The 23,915-nt window shown below is 27.7% G+C and overlaps 1 protein-coding gene across 1 annotated transcript in view; it reads right to left on the bottom strand.

The window, feature by feature from the left end:
- The window catches only part of LOC105359496 (Inositol 1,4,5,-trisphosphate receptor), a gene marked incomplete at its 3' end in the record, with an annotated part of 56,989 nt that overhangs the window by 11,436 nt on the left and 21,638 nt on the right, over positions 1 to 23,915 (bottom strand). The window contains exons 3-24 of the mRNA XM_011496110.1: positions 18,023 to 18,093; positions 15,891 to 16,006; positions 15,723 to 15,809; positions 12,830 to 13,191; positions 11,897 to 12,029; positions 9,326 to 9,464; positions 8,806 to 9,017; positions 8,193 to 8,519; positions 7,738 to 7,884; positions 7,356 to 7,657; positions 7,115 to 7,232; positions 6,851 to 7,026; positions 6,329 to 6,484; positions 5,879 to 6,029; positions 5,654 to 5,801; positions 4,448 to 4,793; positions 3,964 to 4,129; positions 3,659 to 3,881; positions 2,907 to 3,448; positions 2,442 to 2,557; positions 2,238 to 2,373; positions 1,760 to 2,017 (exon numbers count right to left, since the gene is read on the bottom strand). Coding sequence (XP_011494412.1) covers positions 1,760 to 2,017; positions 2,238 to 2,373; positions 2,442 to 2,557; positions 2,907 to 3,448; positions 3,659 to 3,881; positions 3,964 to 4,129; positions 4,448 to 4,793; positions 5,654 to 5,801; positions 5,879 to 6,029; positions 6,329 to 6,484; positions 6,851 to 7,026; positions 7,115 to 7,232; positions 7,356 to 7,657; positions 7,738 to 7,884; positions 8,193 to 8,519; positions 8,806 to 9,017; positions 9,326 to 9,464; positions 11,897 to 12,029; positions 12,830 to 13,191; positions 15,723 to 15,809; positions 15,891 to 16,006; positions 18,023 to 18,093 — 4,432 coding nt within the window. The remainder of the gene's footprint in view (positions 1 to 1,759; positions 2,018 to 2,237; positions 2,374 to 2,441; positions 2,558 to 2,906; positions 3,449 to 3,658; positions 3,882 to 3,963; positions 4,130 to 4,447; positions 4,794 to 5,653; positions 5,802 to 5,878; positions 6,030 to 6,328; positions 6,485 to 6,850; positions 7,027 to 7,114; positions 7,233 to 7,355; positions 7,658 to 7,737; positions 7,885 to 8,192; positions 8,520 to 8,805; positions 9,018 to 9,325; positions 9,465 to 11,896; positions 12,030 to 12,829; positions 13,192 to 15,722; positions 15,810 to 15,890; positions 16,007 to 18,022; positions 18,094 to 23,915) is intronic.

The raw sequence follows: 23,915 nt of genomic DNA, 5'->3' as shown, positions 1-23,915 counted from the left end.
GTACGATTAATGGTAGTAGTAATAGTTGAAGCAAAAGAAGTAGTAGTAGAAGTTGAGAAAAGTGAACGCCCATGGACATGCCAAGAAAATACATAGAACATGCCACTAAAGTGATTTACAAAGATCAAGTAATCACTTTATCTTGTCTACATTTTTAACTATTTTTTCATTTCAGTATCAATGCACTATGTTAAAAATGCATATTAGGTGCATTAAGTAAAACAACATGAATAAACTATGATTTCAAATATTTGCAAAAACTGAACAAATTTTTAAATGAAAAGAATATTAAAATTCCATCTTCATCAATTAGTATGTAAATAATATACATATGCATTTGAATTTATTATCAAATCCAATTATTAATAATAATACTCTTTTATATTACATAAAAAAAGTTTCGTTTATTTTATTTATAATTATATTAAAATATTTGTTAACATTCTTTATTACAATTCAGTATAAATTTTAACGATTTTTTAATCTTTAAATTTACATTTTAAAGATCAAAGTAGTAGAAATTTTTTTTAACAATTTTATACTAAATACACCTTAGAAATTAGTAAGTAAAGAATTTTATCATAATTATTCAGCAATTGAAAAAATCTAATAGCAATAATACTCTACAGTGTTTAAAAAATCATATCCTGGCATAGTTTTTCCTTAATAAGACATGCAGCACTTTTCAAGTAAAAAACATTTGCTTCCATAAAATCCATTATCATTTTTATCATTTAATATGTTTAATTTGTATGTTTAAATTTAAGCGAAAAGTACCTAAAATAATTATTCTATCTAAAACTATATTATGAAACATTATCATTGCATTTGGAAAAAATTGTCTCTAACATTTTTAACTTTTATTTTTACATAATAAATAATAATTTCTTCAATTTATTAGTTTATTAAGGTTAATAATATCAATATGCTAATGGTCAGTATGTGTTTGGTTAATGTAATGGATTACTTTATATATAAATGAAATATCGCATGCAAAGCAAAAAAATAATTTTTTGCGGATATAAATATAATCATAAAAATAGAGTATAAAGAAATATGTAATTTATAAAGAAAAAAAAAATAATATTATTTTTTAAACAAGAAAGTATTCACGTATTAATATTAGCTGGTCGTAGTAATCATATTTATTCAATAGATATGATTTTCGTGCGTAAATAATTTTATTAGTTGATTTTTATAAAAACCATGATTGCCCATTTAAAGACATTGTTTTCTAATATAAATGCTTAATGTCATGAATAGCCGCAAAACGAGCCTATAATAATCTATAAATCTATTATCTAAAACTATAATCACTTTTTTTTGTTCGTAATAAAAAATTACCTCAAGTATGATGTACTTCGATCGTGAAGCCAGAGAAAATGCATAGTAAATTTTATACATCAATAAAACGAGAATTATAACGAAGATTTATAACACAACTTACGAATTATAATAGAATTCCGATACATTAGTAAATAAAAGTATCAGCTGTTTAAGAAGTTAATCAATTTTTTTACATCTGTTTTATTCTTGGAAATATTTATTGAATAAAAAAAAATTACATTACTTTTATTATTGTATTGTTCATATTGTCATTTGTAAAAGAAAAATATGGCAATATAAAGTAAATATAATAGAAATATAAATGTCAAAAATAAAATCATAAAATATATCATAGATAAGGCTTAAATTTATTATAATGATAAATGTCTTTTGAGATAGAAAAAAAAAGAAAAAAGAAAATCAGAAACTTTACCTGTACGGTCGTACTCTGATCAGAAAATGGACTACTGAAGAAAGTTGATATGATGTTCATCAGGCAATTTGTCACGTAAATCTCTAATGCAGTGTCGGCGTGATTGCGATCGTGAGTTGCTGTCGCTATTAATCCCATATCAACAATAAAGGATTTTTCGAATAGAGACCACATATGATTGGACGTGTAAATTTCCTTCATCTCCACTTCCGTATCGATGTAGCAATGATTTAGGAAATTAATATACGCCTCTTTTACCTATATTTGTATGACAATGAGCTTGGTTAGAGTATTAGAAATTATTGAATATTTGTAAATATTAAAATTATAATAGTGATTGATTTGACTCGAAACTACAATTTTGAAGATTTTGTCCATTATCGATCATTATCAAGAAATATCTCAATTTTCTGTACAAAATTAAAATTCTATCATATATTGTTAATTAGAATGATGTATCAATTAAATATGCGATTACCTCTGGTATACAATCTGGATGCGAAACCATTGAAACTATGTCATCCAGAGGTAAAAGGCTATGACATTTAATTTCGGTATTGACATTTTTGCCCATTGTACAGCAAGCTAATAATTTTACTAACTCTACATGATATCTGAAACAAAAGCTTTTCCTTTATAAACGATAATTAAAATTAAAATGTAATATCGAATAATTCCTCACTTGAGTGGACTACTTTCGTCCATACGATGTCTTTCTGATCTCATCATTTCCACGAAATAATTAAAAGATGCTCTATCATTGTAAAATACGAGAACGTCTTCGCCTGCTTGGACGAGCTGTTGGAGAAAGTTTAAATTAATGCTTCGCAACATTAAATTATCTCTCATCTATATTATCCTTAAAATTCTTCATACAATATGATAAAATATGTTTGAACATGTTTAAAATGAAGCTTTCGTTACGTAATACAATAAATGAATTTATAATGATAATAATAATTATAATAATTATTATAATAATTATAATTATAATAATAATAATAATAATAATAATAATAATAATAATAATAATAATAATAATAATAATAATAATAATAACAACAACAACAATAATAACAACAGTAATAATAATGATAATAATAGCAGAAAATAATTAAAGCAATCATTCTTCTATCAGAAAACCAACCTCCTGCATAACCATCTCTTGGCATTTCCTAATAAACTGATTCTCCGCTTTCACAATCGTCTGCAAGAATTTTAAGTACTGCACGTGCTTCCCATGCGTCTCGATGCAATGCACAAAATGTTGAATAACCTTCGGGTTCACTTCGTTGCACAGAGTGGAGTTATCCTGAAAGATGCTACAGACCGTCTGAGCCTCTCGAATTCCCGGATTTAAAAACAGATCTAGTTGTTTGTGCAACAGCACCTGATTCTGCTGATTGCCAAGACAGAAGTTCTGCAGAAAATCATGCGCAAGCCGCATAAGCTCGATCATTCGCACGTCTTCCTTCGCATCGAAAGGTACTTGTAAGAGATCGAGAACTATCGTGTGCACGCCGACATTGCGAAGAAGTCGCTGCTCGTGCTTGCGCGGTTTCACCTGTCCGCCAGGAAGGCTTTGAATACAAAGTTTGTTCATCCGTATCAAGATCTGCTGGATTTTACGATACTCCTCCGCCTGATCCGCGTGTAAGGGTGGACCCACGTCCAAATCTATCGCAGAGCCTGCAAATATATGCAAATATATATATACATATAATTTTCAATTGTCTTTACATAATATAACTTAACTAATGATCTTAAGAAGCGCGATTCAGCCTCATATATTACAAATATCGGGCTTATAAATTTTATTAAACAAAAATAAATAAATGAATAAATAAGCATGATTAAGTAGTAATATTCATAATGAGAAAGTCTTGTAAAATAATCTACCTTTTTTCTCCATCGACGACAGTTGAGGTGGAGTTTTTCGCGGTGTCGAACCATCCTCTTCCTCTTCTTTATTACTTTTTTTCTTTTTATTTCCATGTTCCTCGGTGGCTTTTGATTTATACACCCACAGTTCGGATTTTTCCACCGATTGTCGCAAAACGTCTAAATCTGCCTTAATTTGTTTATACGATTCGACATCACCATCCGATACCAGCAGTTGCACCTAAAACAATTATTGTTTAACTTCACTATTCTAATTGCTATTTAAAATTCCCGATAAACTATACAGTAAAGTAATACAATACCTGCTTAAAAGCTTGTAAAACTTCCTGCCTTTGGCTGAAATGCCGAAATAATAAATGCAATGCTCCTGAAACCAACGGTGGATAATCGTGCATTGCTAAATGCAATAATACTCTTAAGAATGTTCGCCCACCTAATCCATCCAAATCCAGTGCAGCACACTCCTCGCTACATTTAAAATGAAAACATAACGATTTATTATTTCTTTCCAGAGAATAGCTTCAACCATAAGGAAGTAATAACGAAGCTTTAAGTTTATTCATTATGGTAATGATAAGTTGCCGGGTAATGGAAATAAAATTTAAAATTCGCTTATTATTCGCTTATTAAGCATAAAAAAGAAAAAGAAAAAAAAGAAAGAAAAAAAGATCGCTTATTACGAATCTTTGTTAAATATAAATATGAAAAATCATATATCTTATAATATCTTATATCTTATAATAATTTTCAACGCCACTTACTTGATAGAATATAAAGCGTTCTTACCTACTGCCAAAAATCCCTTCAGCCTGGGTACCAATAGATTCCAAATCAATACCCTTCTGACCTAAGCTCAAATCCCCCGAAGCTTTTTCTGTCTCGTCAAACTCCTTTTTGAATATGCACAATAAACATGATATCCTGTAATCCAGCCGAACGTCAAGAATGAACTGTAATATCTCAATAATCTTCAGCTTCGTATCCATGACCAATGGGTATTCCTTTTTTATCGTGACAGTTGACTTGGGCCTAGGTGGCGAAGTTCCAGCGATTACTTGACCTGCCGGACCTAATGTTAAATTTGTCATCACTGCGCCCATATCACCGATGCAACGAAGTACTCCACCCTCGGCTATTAGAAAATTACGCTTTTTAAAATTAAATTAACTAGTCTATGAGCTAAAGTTTACTCAAACACGGCAGCTAGCGATAAAAACCAACAATGAAATATTGCTTAACATAATAATAATAAAGTAGCTCGACTTATTTTTTGCATTGAGACCATTTTCATGTATAATAAATTAAACAACTTCTTATTAAAATTTATTCTATTTTTTTTTCTTATTTTTTTTATTGTTTTTAAATATAAACATTAACGATTCCAGAGATTAATTGTTAATAATGTATGTGCTTATTATGTAGGAAACAGTTTATTACTAACATTCTTAACTCATCTGAACCAAGTAGTAAAATTAAATGAATTTATATATTGAAAAAAGAATTAATAAAATTTCCAACTACAACTTTTGAATTTCAATTGTTGGAAAGTATTTTCTCCAAAGTCAATATATATATATATATATATATATATATATATATATATAGCCTGCAATCAATTTTATAATATACTTCAAATATTTTTCTATAAAAACAATGAATTCAATTTAAAGCTATTAAAAACAGCGCATTCACAAAAGAAAAGTTTAAAGCATTTACAAAGTTACCTGTATTCTCCGTTTCCGCAGATTCAGCTGAATGAATTATTTGTAAAGCAACAATGAAAAATCAGTAATATGTATATAGATAGTTTTGAAGAAAAAAAAAAAGTAAATTTAATTGATATATTCACAGCGATGAGACTTATAATTATGTTCTATTTTATTAGATATAAAAATACTATATTAAGTTTATCTTTAACAATTGTGTATAATTTAATCATTAAATTATCATGATCACTCGAAACGATAAAGTAAAAGATAAATTATTACTTACAATCTATTTCTCCAGTTGGTACTTTTCCATCCGAAGCATCGTTTTCCGAAACACAATCTAGAATATTAAGTAATGTCTTGGTTAATCTCAGTAAATCGCTAAAACTGTAAAATCCAAAGTATATCAGATCACGAGCTAACTTGACCACCTATAAAATAATAAATATTTTAATACTTTACGCACGTGTTAAAGTAATTGGCCAACAATTATGGAAAATACATATACCTCAAACGTAAGTTTATTCTGCTCTTGATCGGAGAAAGACCACATTTTCGCTACGACGTTGCACAAATAATCCTCAACGAATAATATTGTAGAACTAAATTTTGCCCTCACAGCCTCTTTACTTTGATCTGGCATTTTATTTGTATCGTAACTATATGGGAAAATGTAAATTATTCGTCAATTATATTGTTGATTATTATTATTATTATTATTATTATTATTATTATCATTATTATTATTATTATTATCATTATCATTATCATCATCATCATCATCATCATCATCATATTTTATTACTATTTTAATTAAATTTAATTAATTTGTCTTAACTATTATTATAAAACTATTTTCATTTCAATAACTATATTTTATGGTACAAAGAATTTTCAAAGTTAGTGCAAAACTATGAGATTTAAATATTAAGGGAATATTTCATTGTTAATATCTCACTCGTTAATGCTCATTTTAGATGGTATTTCGGACCAAAGTCGAGCATATTTCACAGGTGTCACTTGTTCTTGAGGATCTCGATCAACGTGCAGATGAAGCATTAATCTACAAAATGATGCTCGCAATTCATATGGTACGGTTTCATCTTCCATGCATCTGAAAATTATATAAATATATATATATATATATATTTATATATATATATATACATATATATATATATATATATATTATGTTTATCATATAATCGAATGAGAAGAAAACAAGAATTTATGTATTATCAAGCTATAAACCAATAATATCGATATTGTTCGATATCGATATTGTTCAAAATAAATTATATTATAATATGTGATATCGATTATAGCGTTACAATGACATGACGTTAGTATTGTTAAATAATCAAATTGAAGTATATAATTATTCATTGTTATTGTTCATTTTGTAAATTGCATTCATATTTTTAAGCTCTTTGATAAACTCTTTGATTATTCTCTAATTGGAATCCGGTTGATAAATTACTTCAATATCAAATCGATATCCAGATGAGGTGACAGATTATTAAGTGCCAAATATTGCCTATTAAGACACATATTGCTAAACAAATTCAGCTGATGTCTATAATAATCCAATATTGCAGCGTCCTCGATGTTGCCCAATTTAGCTCCCCTCGATAATTCATTTAACGACATTGTACGCTGAAAAAATGAACAAAACTGACCAAATTAACTTTTCCGAATAAAAAATAATGATATCTATTATATGATATTTAAATATATTACGAACTTTTCCATCATTACATACTAAAAAGACTTCGAATTCTTCTATAATAGTGATATGTGGCTCTTCGTCGTGCTCTTGCCTCTCATCAACATCTTCGACCTCAACATGAGTTTTCAACATACTAAAATGAATTTCCATAAGAAATTTATTGGTACGATTAAACATGATCTTAATGATGATTAAACAATCTCAATGTAAACCTACGGACTTATTGTTTTAACATGTAACTTATTATTTAACATACCTTGTTTCGATAAGTATGTCCTTATTCTTTTCGCTGAGAACACTTTTGCAAATCAATTCCTGAGTTACAGCTATTGCTTTCTTATTTGATATGCAAAGATCGGATAGATAATCTAAAAATCTCGATTCCCAATTATGCATATTTTTCCTGACTAAACCAACGAATGTTTCAATTTCTGCAGCAGTTATGTGCTTCTCCAATAGTTTCCTATTATTATGAAGGAGCGCGGTAATAGTATCTTCAGCCAATATATCGTAGCCTATTTGTTTTTGCATGAAGGCAAAGTGTTTGGCGATATATTCCTTTAAAAGAATAATTTTTATTTCAATATTATTAGAATGCTTGGGCGCCTAAAAGCAAATGCATTTTCTCATACGAATACCTGATTTTTTCTATAATCCTGCTGTGACAATCTGAGAATACGATAGCACAATCGGAACATATATTTGTATGGTGCATGTCTTGGATCGTTTAACTCCTCTATCCTCAAAAACGGCCCTTCACCTTCCGCTGATTCCAAAAATGGTGCCTAAAACAGATTACACATATTAGTTAGGCATATTAAGAGCCGATACTTTTTATAATTAAATTGTACGTGTGGCCACGCGTACGTGCGAGTAAGTTTGTGTTTGAGTGTGCGTGCGCGCGCGCGCGCGCGTGTGCATTTAGAGAGAGAGAGAGAGAGAGAGAGAGAGAGAGAGAGTATGGGTGTGCGTGTGTGTGTTTAATTTAATTTAACATCCACTCGCTTCAGCTTCATCATTTTTTCTTCAAGGAATTTTCAAATAAAACAGCGATAACGTGTGCCCTACGGGCATTGAACGCTTTATTAATTACCTGCAAAATTTTAAACAACTGGCCAAGTATGTACTGCTCCCGAAGAAGCTTCTGTCTATCCCTTACTGGATTCAATACGACGAGCTCGAGGGCCTCGGACTTGTTCTGCTCGTTCTCCAGCCCCGCAATAAAGTAAACGATGTCCTGCAGCAAACTGGTCACAGCTCGCCTCTCATTGTGTGATATCGTGCCCCTTTCCAATTTGCCGCTTATTGACTCCAAGACTTTGCAGGCATCGTTCGCGAAATCGAGATCCCGCACCTCCACGGGTGATACCGAGCGCAGCGCAAATGCCTCTTTATCCTCCTTGTTTATAGCGCAGCCCACCTTTCGAATTTACAAACATAAGAATAATACGCCTGGATTATTACGACACCCGATGCCGAAAACGATTGCCACTAGTGGCCCGATCTTGCCAATAGCAAATATAATAATGTTAGGGATAATTTTATGTTTATTATGAGTATCTGCTAGTTCTAATTTCTTCAAGCATGCCAAAACACATTGGACGTACAATTTTGTTAAATGAAATTCTTACATTCGGAAGCTTCAAAAGCATCAATCGGATAATCATAGATATATTATTAATTAACGTTGGGAGCATTATTTTTACCTTTGACATCACGGGTTTCTCGTCGTCTTTATCGATTGGCACATTCGTCGAGTGCACCCATGTATTTGTACAAATATGATGCAGCCTTACAAAAGAGGACTGCGGTACCAAGCTGTCACCTCGAGTGAGTGTCGTTGGATCCAATTCAAATAAAGAACTTATTTCGTTGCTGTGTGGAACCGAAACCAATCGATACACAGGTCCTGGAGGTTCTATTAGAATTTAAGCCAAGTAACATTAATGCATAAAAGTAAATAAGCAACTCTGCATGTAAAATAGGTCTTCATTATTTAATTTTTTAATGATTTAATTGATTCTTTAATGAAAATGGATAAAAGAAAATTTTACAAATCTAATAAGTTCAATAAGAGCAGATTGAAAGACAAATAATACTTTGTACGTTCAAATCTTATTTATACGTCATGAGACAAATATATTAATATATTTAAATTTAGCATGGTAAACCGAATGAGAAGATTTCTTATTTCTAAATAAAAGCATAAAAATAAATCACACTAACCACGTTTGCCCTTTATAGTTTCAATTTGTTCGTCGGTATCTATTTCTGCTGCTAAGTACTGGCCTGTGGCTAAATGCTTGAACCTGAAAAGGGAATTCCAATGACCAGCTCCGCCTCGACATGGATCATGTTGTACTACCTGTATCGTAGAATAAAAAAAAAATCATTTTATTCATTACAGCAATGTATTGTTTATCTAAATAAAATATCTTTTGAATAAATTATTTACAAATTATGTTGGGTGAAAAAAGAATTTTGTCTATCTCAATGACAATACTATGGAAATTACTATAAAAATACTAATATTTTCATGTTGATAATTGAGATAATTATCATTTTCTTTATCATAATAAAATAAAAATGGAGATAATATAAATATTACTAATTAATGATTAATCTTGAATCTTATTTAATAAATTACATTTATTCTAAAAATAAATGATGAAAGAGTAATCTTTACTTCGATTCAATATAATATTATCTATAATCAAATTTTTAAAAAGCATTAGATAAATTATTTAACTTTTAACATAAGTACTAATGACTAATAAGTTTAATAGTCATATTTGAATGAGACCTACAACTCGTTGATAAATTTAGTTAATGAGTTTAAATGATAAAGTAATCAGTTATAGTGATTATAGATATGAATAATAATCGATAATTTACTTGCGGGCTTAACATAATAAGGTGCAAATTGAATTTACTTTCAGATAAATGTTAAACAAACTAATACTATACGGACCTTTAAAACTTGTAATTATATTGGTCAATTACAATTTCATTTTCAAGAAATGTGTTTCATAGAAAATACTGTTTATAGTTTTGAACTTTTGCTAAATGTTTAATCTATAATAATAAATTACACGGCTTTATAATTTCTGATATTAATTTCGGATAATCAAAATTCATAACAATTGGTTGTTAACGTATTAGAGCAATAAATCGCGTAAAGAGCAATAATTTACTTAAAACTCACATACGCTACCACATGGGCTCCATTATAAGATACGAGATATAAAAGAAAAAAAATCAAATTTTCCCTCATACGCTTAAGTAAAGCAAACCAGCTGATAATATTAAAAATTAATTTCATATTCTATAAAAAAAAAACAAAATGATTATATTTTACTTGCATAATTAAAAGAATGTGGTAATAATCGACAAAATTCTAAAATATAATTTGCAACACTTTGAGTCTTATAATTATAAACAAGAATTTGTTTATAGATATAATGCAATAAATGTCTGTGAAACAATATTACGTAAAAAATATGAATGAAAAATCTTTGATATAGATTTAAGATCTAAAAAATCTCATCATAAAGAAATTATTACAAGTACAAATAGAAAGAAGTTTGTCAAAAAAATTTTTAATTACATTTTAGATAGCCAGGAATAATCTACAATTGATGAGACAAACTATAATTATTCAATGGAATGTGTTCAATTTATTTAAAAATTTCAAATTTTTTGCTTGTAAAAATATTTATTATATTAATCGATATAAGCTGTCAACGCGTCGGACACATGTCTGTCTACGTTTTCTCCGTCTTGTATAAAAGCAGAGCATGAAAGAAGAAAAAAATCCAAAGGAGAATACGAACCACGAAAAAACAATGAATGCCGCTATGAGTTTTTAACGAAAAATAGAGAAGCAAACAACGCGGTTGTTGCGACTTTCCCTTTAGAAGAAGAGCAAAAAACAGGTTAATCACAGCCCAAAATATTCATCATTTAAATGAAGACATCATTTCCAACTAAAATAACCACGAGCATGGGCAAAAAATATCCCTTATCGCTCTTTGTCTTTTTCTATATGAATTCCCTCTATAACCGGGACAATGCGATCACCTTGCCTTTCCTCGGTTACCGTTAAGTTAAAAAAAACTTTTTAGCTTACAAAATAGCAAGTCGATTCATTATCCTTCGATTTAATCTTGGTAAGCCGAGTACGTATGAAATAAATATTTTATATATTAAGTTAGTACCACTACACTACTCCACTCGCTATTCCTAAAGCCATCAATCATATAAAAATTGATTTTATAAAATTATTTGTATAATATATGATTTTGTAAAATTTTATTAAAACAACAATTTTAATAATTGAGTGGCATTGATTATTGATCTTTCACTCGCTTTCTTCGTTCGTTCTATTCAACTGCGAATTAGTACTGATAAAGTTAGTTTAAAAAAAACAAATAATAATAAACAAATGGGAATGAAAAGTTAGCATTAGCATTATCTACGTTACACGTAGATCCGCAAAGAGTATACGAGGAAAAATATATTATCCTGAATTAAGAAAAATAATGAACTCGTATACAAGCTAATTAAAAATATCTATAAAATATAGTCAAATATAATAAAAAAAATATTATGCGAAATTTGAATTATTCCTCTTAATGCTGGACATAACAATTGACTTGGTTGCTCTATAAACCAAAATTTCCAAAAACAATATCTTCAGCCAGAACAATATATATTATCCAGTTTACTCGCTAAATCACAATGATTTATTTTTATCATAAATGACGGGACAAAGAATAAAAAATATTGATAAAGTACCTCAACCTCCCAAAGTGCTTTACTGCTCGTAGCAGCTGTGGCACTCGTTCTTCCGGTCGTTCGCAAAAAAACATGCTGCTTTTTTTTATATTCGTCCATCGTCAAGAACTTCTCCTGCTCTGCATGAAATAACCTGCAATTAGACAAATAATCGTAAATAAATAATCAACGAGTCGTGTGCTGATATTATTCGTGTATAAATGGATTATAATGAACTATAGCAAAATAATTTTTGAATGATTATTATAAATATTCACAGAGATAATAATTGAGAATAATTTATATGCTTCAGTACGGTGAAAATGAAAAAAAAAAGTGTATACAAAATACCTAATGGTAAGTTTTATCGAATGTGTACAAATAAATACCTCGCTAGAAATCCATTTCCACAAACAGTCCATTAAATTACAACGATACATAAGTATAAGTTGCAAAAAATTTACGACGGCACACACACACACATATATATATATATATATATATATATATATATATATATATTTACATTCCTACAAATATAGAAACAAAATAATAAAAGTGTTTTGCCTGTTCATGAAATTTTATGAATGCTTAAAAGTCCGTTTATTTTACTTTACTGTCGAACAAAAGCCAATAAAAAATATATTAATATTTCGAGCGCTAATAGAATTTACAAAAGAAATTGATTTTAAAATCAAACTCCGATAGAAATACAATATAAGGTGAAAAAGAAATTATTTATTAACGAATGCCTGACAAATCATGATCTTACGCACATTCATTTCCCTCGGCCTTACGTCAAAATTCGTCCTGTCCAAAGTGAATAGCATGAGCGATCGCCTGAGCGTGGGAACAATTTTTTGAAATGTCTCCGTAATCATACAGCCGCCCGCTCGATTTCGTAAAACTTCCCGCAAAGCTCGAAATATCGACTTTCACGTCACTCAAACTTACCTAACGACATCACCGCCCTTCAATATCTCCTCCTGGTTCTCCCGGTGCTCCATAAAAAGCGTGACCTTCCAAGAAGTGGCGGCGCTGGCCACGTTGACCTCCTTGCAGCCGGGATTGTCGTTGAGCTCGTAATTCGCTGCGACATGTAGACCCTGGCGACCGGCGTTCACCGGCTCGAGGATCACTTTGTCCCCGACGACGACGCTGTCGCCGTCGCTGCGCAGCTTGTAAAACGGCATTATGTATAGCCAGCTTCCTTCGTTGCCATTGGCGTCTAGATAAACGCGCATCGCATTCTTCTCTTGTAAGGCTGGCAACCGCTTGTTTACCGTGAGGAACTTGTTGGATTTTAGATGGAGAAGCTGTCGAATAAGCAAAGGTTCGCCATTAAGTCGACATGTCATGCGTGTCGTTTGTTATACGAGCATAGCCAATATCCCTGACGACAGCGAGGTTCTACATTTAGGAAGTAGGGATTGTAATAATAAAACTGACAATAAACGATAGTTGGAGTCCGTAACATATTAGGACTGAATATTTTTAACAAATTTAAGTTCCCTCTGTAATAATAATAATAATTATTATTAATGCGTATTGCGAATTAATTTTACTACGCTAATATTATTTTTCCGCATTAATGTCCAACTCGTGTATTCATTGAAATTACAACGTTATTATACGATTAAATTCGAGCTTCTGTTTTTTTTTTTTTTTTTTTTAACTATTTATAATATAAAGTGTTGTAGCTGAAAGTCATAGACTATTGCAGAATATAAAGCCAAAGTTACTTTGCACGTTCTATAACAATACATTTAGCAATATTTCGTAACATTTTTGCCAATAAAATTACATAATAAATATAATTACGATGTAAACAAAAAAAAAAGATGACTAATCAATAAATATATTATAAAAATGTTACTTCCTACATGATGAAAAGTAATTTCTTATTAAACGGTTATTCGCTAATACTTCGCATTCTATTTGAATGAGATCCACAAGTCGTGAGTCATTAAAACGAGACACTTGAATGCGCACCTCGCAATCCATCAAATTCCGGTCATTAGCGCCTGCTATTCAATGCACACACACGCACACACATACGCGCATACATACATATTATATATAATGCAGTTGAATAATTTAGTAGAGTGAGCTACAAATTGAAAGAATATAAAATATTTCCACAGAGTGTAAGTTGCGATCCCTAATATTAATGTAATTAAAAATATTAATGTATTGGTAACCGTTCCATTAAAAAAATTAAAATGTATTATTAGTAAAAAATTATTACTACGAATTAATAAAAATACTTGGAGTAACATAGCCGGTTAATAATATCGTCATCATACTCATAGAATTTCATATGATGACATTTACTATTAATCATTTCATCTAAGATTCAACAGACATTTTCGAAATTACGTACTCTGTCATGATAAAACATAGAAATCATACGTATATTTGTCATAAGCTTATGCTACTTCGAAAAAATATCTATAGAAGAAATTAATAAGTATTCGAATGGATACATTTTATTAATGAATTGATATTTATGTAAGTAATAATTTAATGGAAAATAAAAATTTGACCCGAAAATTCATGGGCGCTCGTACGTTCAATGAGCCATGAACAATAATGATTTAGCATAAAATTATGATACTCATAAAAAATACATTGTTTTATATAATTTCATTTAATCATATATAGCATTGATCCAAATAAATTTTTGACACCAAACTGATACTATTTTTCCAATAAAACTAAATTAAATTTGTACAATTATCAATTAATCAGAAAATCAAGGTCATTGAATATCAATAAATATAGTTTTCAATTTAAATAATTTCAAGCATCAAAATTTTAATAGTTTATAATAGTTTAAAAAACTATAAATAATATATTGTTAATAATTATATACATTTCCATATATTACGTCCTTCTAGAACAGAGCGTAGAGGAAGTACTTCATAGTGCGCAAATGAGACGAAATCACTTTCAGTTCATTTTCTTCCTCTCTCTATTTCTCTCTTTGATACCTACACGCTCTCTCGCTCTCTCTCTCTCTCTCTCTCTCTTTTACACAGGCTCACGCGCGCGCATACACACTACGCACACTGTTTCAACCTCCCTCTTATTCTCTATTTCACTGTATCGTTCTATTTCCCTTTTTGAAACTCCTTCTCACTCACTCTCTCTCTCTCTCTCTCTTTTAACTCTGTTTATTTAACTTGGCTCCTTCCACTCTATCCCTTTCTCTCTCAATTTCATCCGCACACGCTGCTTCAAGTGATCAAATTCCATGTTTCTTAACTTGATTGATACCGGATAAATATTTAGTACATAGTAAATTTTTTAGTATTTGTTTTCTGATTTTTATTAATACCGTTAACAAATAAGATAAGCATTTAAAATATTAAACATTATATTATTTAATATTACGACACATACATTTTTATATTAAACAATATATTTATTAAGATAATTTTCATTGCAACAAATCACTTTAAGATATAATTTTTTTATATATCTTTTATTAAAACTATAAAAGAACTATAAAAGAAAACGTATAAAAGAAAAACGGACTAGCATTAGTCAGAAAAAACTTTTACAAATGTATCTGAAAGTATTACAACAGTTTTTAATTATTTCATTCATAGGTAAAATATGTAATACAACTACGAATAATATTTAATGCACATTGATCAGCAACTTTACTATTCGAATAAATAGATACACGAGCCTACGATTCTGTGTACAAATGAAGCTATAAAAATGCATATATAAATCTACACAAATGTGAAAAAATACTTTAAATTCTATCTAACGTTATATTTTTTATTATCAACATTAACCATTATTCATTAAGAATGTAAAAGATCAGAAAAATTACCTGAACAACATTTCCATAAGACACGACTGTGCCGAGCAGCTTCTTGTTTTCCGTGTCGTTTTGCTTTTTCTCGATTTCTGCCGCATGCTGCAAAAGAGAAATGGAGCAGAGGGTATAAAAAAGCAATAACTACCTGGTATTCAAAGTATTCGTAAATTAGGTACTCACGTGTAACCTCTTGAGTAAGACGGCGTCCGTAGCCGAACTGGCACTTTGCTTCGCAGCTTTCCAGAATTGCTTCTGAGCTGAATATCGATTCATGGGACATATTTTGAAAAGGCAATCTGCGAAAAATATTAATGACAATTTATGTATTTACATAATTTCGAGGGCTTGAATAATTTTATATCATGTTATTGTCATATTGTTATGTTGCAGCTACGTATTAAAGGCAATTGCATGAGAAGCGTAGCAAAATAATATTGCTCGAGTAATAATAATAATAATAATTCATTGCTGTACATTCATTGTGTCTTTAGCAAACGCTGTTTTGTACCGTTAATTAGAACATTCGTGTTTTATTTATTAGAACTATAAATTTCAATTATCTTTTATTGATCTTATTATTCGTGAATTAAAATTTTACAATTACCCTTTTCTAATATAGTAACTACTCCACATTTATATTACGAAATAACGTATTATTAATTCTATTAAAATATATTGTTATTTGTTACATTATAAATTATATTACAAATTAGGTATCTCAAATTAAACATAAAGAATTTAATAATAAGATATGTTTAAAGTCGTAACGTACATTCTAATAAAAGTAATTACCATTATAGTTTAATACGCCGTAAATGAAAACATGTAATTTTAAATTGCAACTTTTTACATTTAATAAATAAAACATGAAATGAATATTATTGATGAAATATTATTTAATTTTCTATAATATTATCTGTATATTATGGATTTAACAAGCCCTCCCATACTCACCATTCAAGATTTAATAAAATTATCCATTACATAGTTATAATAAATATTGAATATATATTTTCAAACTATTACCTTTGTTTTGACTTAAAAAGTAATTAAATAAACTTATATAGAGTTATGACTGCAGATATATCTTCGTAACATTCATGAGTAGTTATTATTAATTTATAATAAGTAGAATCTAATTTATTAATAGATATAATGATAATTTACGCTTATGTTTTTTTATATTATTATAGATAATCAATGCGAATTATTTTTTTTTCAATCTTTATACCATCGAAATATTAAAAAAAAATACATATTAAAATAACATAAACCATTGGAGAATTTTTTAAAGACTTGTCATTAAAAACTTTGTATAAACCTATATTTTTCAACTTCAAATTATTAAAATATTTACTTAAATATGTTAAATACTTAACTATTGTAATAAAAAACATATCAAAATATGAAAATAATTCATAATTTAAAATATTGTTACATCAAGATCAGATTAGAATTCTAAATAATAGAGAAAATTATATTATTCTAATGTAATACGATATTAATATAAATTACTCGATCATTAAGATACTAAACTTTTATTTATAAAATTTTTTAAATGTTTTTTTTTATTTATTCATTGGGTAATATAATAACTTATTTAACATATCTATGTATGAGCATCTCATATCAAAGAAGACAACAAATATATAATAATAATATGCCTGACTGATATTCATTATACTTATATCTAAGAACATATTAGTTACCTAATTCACTTTTACAATCAGAAATTTAAAAAATATTCGTACACAGAATCACCGATAAAACACTTTCAACTATATATATACTTGATATTTATTTACGTAATTAATAATTTTATTTTTTTTTTTGAAAGATAAAAATCAAAATAACAATTATATTATAAAACAAGAATAAAAATAAATGAGACTTAAATGATGTTAGGTTTAAAAGATTAATACAATAGATAAAAATTAAATTTCAAAGATAAATGTATTTACGCATTAGAATCTGTAGTTATCCATGCTACATTCAATCTATTTTATCGAAAAATTTATAATATTTAATTTGAAACATAATAATAATAATCATATGTAAAATTTTCTATACTTTGGTTTAAGTTGGTTAAAAACCAAAAACATTCGACCCAATTTTAGTAAATTAGCAAGTGACGTTAAATATTTAGTATAAAAACACGTTTAATAAAATTTTGATTTTCATATAAAATGATTACATTTTTTATGTTTGGATGATAAATTAATAGTACTGACATAAACATAAAATAAATTTATTAAAAACAAAGTATAATCTAATACTACTTATAATTTATAAATACATAGATTTGCACCTACCTCGAAACTTTTTTGGAGGATTACTCAAATCTCCAGCCTCAGGACATACAACACAACGATCATCGACTAAACTGAAAATATAAATAATTTATTAAAATGAAAGTGCTAATAATTTCAAAATATCTAAACTAAAAAAAAATCGATTAGCGTCCGATTGAGGTCAAATTACAATACTAATTGAATAATAAATTGACTTTGATAAAAATTAAAAGTTTATATTCATTAAAATTAATATATTAAAGCCATGTATGCACTATATTTTTCAATACATTACTAGCTTTACAATATTTATTTTGTATTGTAATATTAATGTTAAACATTAATTTTAAATTTATATTTTATTTTAAACATTTATTTTAAATTAATGTTAAAATTAATATTAAACAATATTAATTTTGTACAAATAAAGTTACTAAAATTTTAAATTAAATTTGTCATACTTTTTTCTTACTATTAACAATAGTATATACAATACATAAAAGATTAAAAATAAATCTTAATATATAAGTAATAAATTTTTAATATAATAATTATTATATATACGTATATTATATTTTTCAAAATTTGGTATTGGCATTACAAAATAATTAAGTTACAAATTCAATTTATAATGTAAAAAACTAAATCTAGGCATAATGTGAGGTTATAGTTTTATCGATATTATGACTCAATTTGAATTCATAATTAAAAATAAGTAAATGTAATTATTAAATAATTTAGCCATTAGTTATTCAATATATAATTTCAGGTATATTGATTGATTGTTTTTATAATTTTGTATAACTTTTTTAAAATGTACTCTCATAATCATCTGTGGAAATTTGATACTTAACTATAACGACTATTGAAATTATTTTAATGAATTTAACTACTGAAGCTTATTTTTAATCATCAAAGCTTTTCTCTTATATGGTCTAGTAGAAGTAAGGAAAAGATTGTAACTATTTCCTTACTTAGAATGAAATGTATTTAAAAGAAAAAAGAAAAAAAAATGGCAAATTTTCAACAAAAAAAAATAAACTGAAAGCGCTAATAATTCAACAATATAGAACAAATTATAATTTTTTTCAATTGTTATACTCCGTATCTTTTTCTTATATAAGAAGTTAAGCTTATATTTTGCATAAACTTTATTTTACTTTCACATTTCGTATATTGAAAGATGAGCAAATATAAAACCTGTGTCGTTACCAAATATAAATGCTATGCTGTAAATTTTTCAAAAAATGTTTTTTTTTTTTTATATTTATTGTATATTATATAGTTTAAATATACGTATGAATTTAGCTTAATTCAACAGTAAGCAAATTTCAAATATTTTTAGAAACCATTTATTTTCAAATCTGAACTTTTTAGAAACTTTATAAGCTTATTTCATTTGGCATGATAAATTTTATAGTGCTCTCTTTACAAAAGTAAAATCGGTAGATAAAGCGAGCATTGTAAAAACTCGTTTATATAGAAAAACTCGGGATTATCGCTTCTGATGTGCAGAACGACGCGTATATGAGCGACTAGAGACGCCACTCGAGGGTCGATATTGAAATGAGACGCGACAACGTCGACGTGACGTATTACCAACACTTTCAGCAGCTCGGTGCTTTGAATCTATTACAATTGTTGAATAATATATTGCTTTTCAAACATCGTTATATTAGATAATGTAAGAAATTATTTATATTATAAGAAATTTCAGTAACCGTAAAGAGTGTACGATAAACCTACTGTATAATAGTATAATAATATTTTTAGCAGAATTACTTTCATAATAATGATGGTTCTTTGTTTCTTTTTTTGTTTTTTGTTTTTTGTTTTGCTTTTTAAATTAAAAATGAAGTTATTAACTTAATATGATAAAATGATAATTACGTATTATGCAATTATATGCTTAATAGTTTGGTATTGATTAGATAAATGGCGCATATATTTGCGACTGTAGAGAATTGTAAAATTATTTAGTAAGGGGCAAGAAGAAAATTATTTAGAACTATTTAGAAGAAAAAAAAACTGTTATCAAATTATAAAAAATATATACTCATTTACGGAAATATATTCAATTTATTGTTTACATTATATTTTAGTTACGATTAGATTTGTAAAAGAAATCATCGATTCTTAAAAAATTCTTAGTTAACTGGAAATAATCTTGTTTAAACAAAAAAGGAATATTGAAAAAATTAATAGGAAAAATATATTTAATATTTTCATTTATGTGAAATATTTCTTCTTCAATAGCAGATAAATTATAAATAATCAATTCATCGAAATTTAATACATAAATATACAACTTTTTAAGTACTGAAACTTTATACGAAAATCTTTAGATACGATTACGTTTTAGAATAATAATAAAAATTTATCAAAAATAAACATTTATTGTTGAATTAAATGATTCAAATATCAATTTTCTTCACTTCTTTTATTATCTCAAAATGTCTTAGGTATATATTCGTACATTTGTGCGTGCGTCGGCTCCCACGAATATACTTTTGTATTATTTCTATTAATAAATTAAATGATGCGAAACAATCGTTAGGTAGTTAAATTATTTGGGCTAATAAAATAACAAATAATGAATTAATATATCATATTCATCAAATTCTAAAATTTCAAAATAAAAACTATAAGTTTTGGAATTTAAGTTCCTACAGAAGAGTTGTAATTTACGTCAATAATAAAACAATTTAATAATTCCTTATATAAATGTTACTGTACATTTAATTGTAACTGTTTGACTCATACAAAAGCCTACATTGTCACGCAGCACGCACACGATGCATAAAATATAGAATCTAATTGTTTAGTTTCTCTGTGATATCTTTCTAAACCGACTGTACATTTTGTTTCAAAAAAAAAAAAAAAAACACCACCGGAGTATACAAGACTATTAAAGCTATTATTGTTTATTTTTAAAATATCTCGAGAAACACTGCGCGCACTTCTTTTCAAGAATAACAGTCTGCTTTTATCCGAATTTTATAAAAACAAACTGTTTTAATGACTTTTACAGTCAAGTATTCGTTAATTATAAAATAATAAATGAATTCCTAAAAAAAAAAATGTTTATCATCATGCTTAAAACACTTATATGACCTTTCTTTTTTATAGATTGGAATATGAAAACAAACTCTTCGGGTTCTAAACTAATATAGAAATATATAGAAATATATTCGTTACCGACTATTCCAACATTTTAAGGTAAAAACTAAATTAACTATGGATTCAAATAAATATAATAGAGTACGATTATCTTAACTGAACAATACTTATATAATAAAAACAATATAAAAATTTTAAATTAAAATTATCAACTACTTGGAAATATGTTACAAAATTGACAGAAAAAAAATTAATAAAATAGTTATATACAAAATTTTATAATGACTAGTTCTATTCGACCTTGCATATAGATTCTGAAAACCCAGCATAACCAGTCTACGAAAGACAATAATAAATATTAGGAAAATAGCAAACTGGTCATTTTTATTCCTCTACCTCTATTTACTACTTTCGCACACAAAAGCTTAGACATTCAATTTACGTGAAAACACATATATACGCGAGAATTAATCTTTTTTTTTCTTTTTTTTCTTTTTTTTTTGTCGAGAAAACTGATTTTCAAAATCGCTCTATTCTCAGGGGAAAAAATATCAAGCAGTTGAGAACACATTAAATTTATAAAAGCAAATCGAATAGAAACAAATAGAAAAGGTCATGAATATAGTAATATTGTTCTTTAAAATTACTTGAAGAAAATTAACCATGTATAATAAAAGAATAAAATATTGTAAAATAATATGCAAGAAACAGTTGAAGAAAAAGTTGATTAAAGATTTAATATTAATACCGAATAACTTTTATTCTCGCTAAAAGTTTCTAATGGATTAAGAATCAATGAGAGTTCGTATCGAGCCACTCGACTAACGTAAAAGATAAAACTTTGAAATGAAAAATACAATATCCAAAACAAGCAGTTAAAAATATACGCCAAATCTAAATAGTATTATCTGAATATTGTGACGTATCATCAATTTTTAAATTGTAAAGTCGTAAGAAACTGCGAAAGCAGCCATAGGGCAAATATATTCTTCATCCTTGTGCAACATCAGGAGATTTTGTTTCATTAAAAAATCTAATCACATAAATAATTTCATATTTAAATAAACTAGTGTGGGTAAATAGTGCCGAAATAAAATAACAGAGGAAAATAAAAATAAACGTAATGCATAACGTAGGGGCTTTTCGCATCGCGTGCCCACATGCATATCAAACGAACTTTGAACTCCCAATGCCGAGGATAATATATAAAATTTCAAATTTAACGATCACGATTCAAGTATATATTAAAATAGGGATCACAATGAAATTATAGCAAATGTATATTACAAGTTAATTTTTTTTTTTTTTTTTTTTAAGTTTTGATATTGAAACGAAAAAAGTATGATAAGAATACTTAAAACGTATCAATTAAAGGAAGAATTTGAGGACTTTCAAAATCTTAAAAATGCATAAATAATATATGACAAAAACGTAAATTAAATATGAATAAAAAGAAGTTAATTATGAACTTTAATTATTATAAATTAATTTTTTTTACATGTTTGTTAAAATTAAATTATCATGTTTTATAATAATGTTTTATATACATTTATGTGATTAAAAAAGAAAAATATGAAAGAAAAAATGTTAACTAAATTATAAAATAAACTATTAATTTATATGTAGATAATACGATTATTATCTATCACATATATAAACAATTTTTACCATCAAAAAAACAATCATTCGATACTTGAGTTAATTAAAAATATAACTTTCAATAATCATATGAGAATCGATGCCAGAATCGTAAAATTACATAATAATACCTTTACTACTACATTTATGCATCCTTATTTATCTATAGCCGACAAATAATTGGAAAATTACATACCATTATTATATAATAGCGGCTAAAACATTAGGTAAAGCCATAACTTAGGAACAAAAATTTCGTTTAAACATGCTACGAAAACAAAATACCCCATATATTGGTTAGTAAATGAGTGGTACTTCTTACGATTCCTCTACTTTACTTAATTTTCACTATACCCTGTAAAGAGGATTAATTCACGGATCCTGTTTAAAAAACAACAGTCGTTACACAAAATACAAATAACCGTACGGTCAATAAACTCTATAGGCAGTTGGACACGTGTGCTATGAAAAGTAGTTAGAGCAGCTCTTCATATGTATATATCTAAAACTAATTGCACAATGCATGTTCGAAATCTATTTGTGTCTTTTGCCTGTACATGTGTATTTCTCCCCTCACCCTCACCCTCACCATCACCCTCAACCGCCCCTCACGGCCCATCATACACTTGGTCAGCATGAGCTTGGGTGGGTATGCGTGCGAATGGTTGCAGGTATATGTGAGGTATCGTTGGCGTTGATGTTCGACAAGTACGGGATAAATACTTTGAGCTCTGGGCTCTACTTGAGAGGCCATAAAAGATATTAAAAAATCCAATATAATATGTTAAAGTATGAAATAAGATCCTATTCGTTTATTAACAAAGGTATGAATAAAAGAGCGCTGTGCTTGAATTTTACAATAACTTATTCGCCAGCCAACAAATAATATGTATGTAACTTTTAGAATCTATTTTGTATAATAATTGTTCGCTAACAATTTTTATAAACTTCAATTTTTTTATTTGCTCCTGCTACGTGGGAGTCAATAACCGGAAAAGGCAGTAAATATTTAGGTTAGAGTAAAGACGTTACTAAGTCTATATTCATTTATATTGTTGTTTGATTGCAATAACATTTCATTTGCTACACTCAATTCATTATATACATTAAGTTTCATTACATTATAGTCGAATACTAAATTAGTCATAAAATAATT

This window comes from Ceratosolen solmsi, unplaced genomic scaffold (assembly GCF_000503995.2).
Source record: "Ceratosolen solmsi marchali unplaced genomic scaffold, CerSol_1.0 scaffold11, whole genome shotgun sequence".
Lineage (NCBI taxonomy): Eukaryota > Metazoa > Arthropoda > Insecta > Hymenoptera > Agaonidae > Ceratosolen > Ceratosolen solmsi.
Note: the sequence above shows the minus strand (reverse complement) of the source record. Positions and strands in the feature narration are given on the sequence as shown.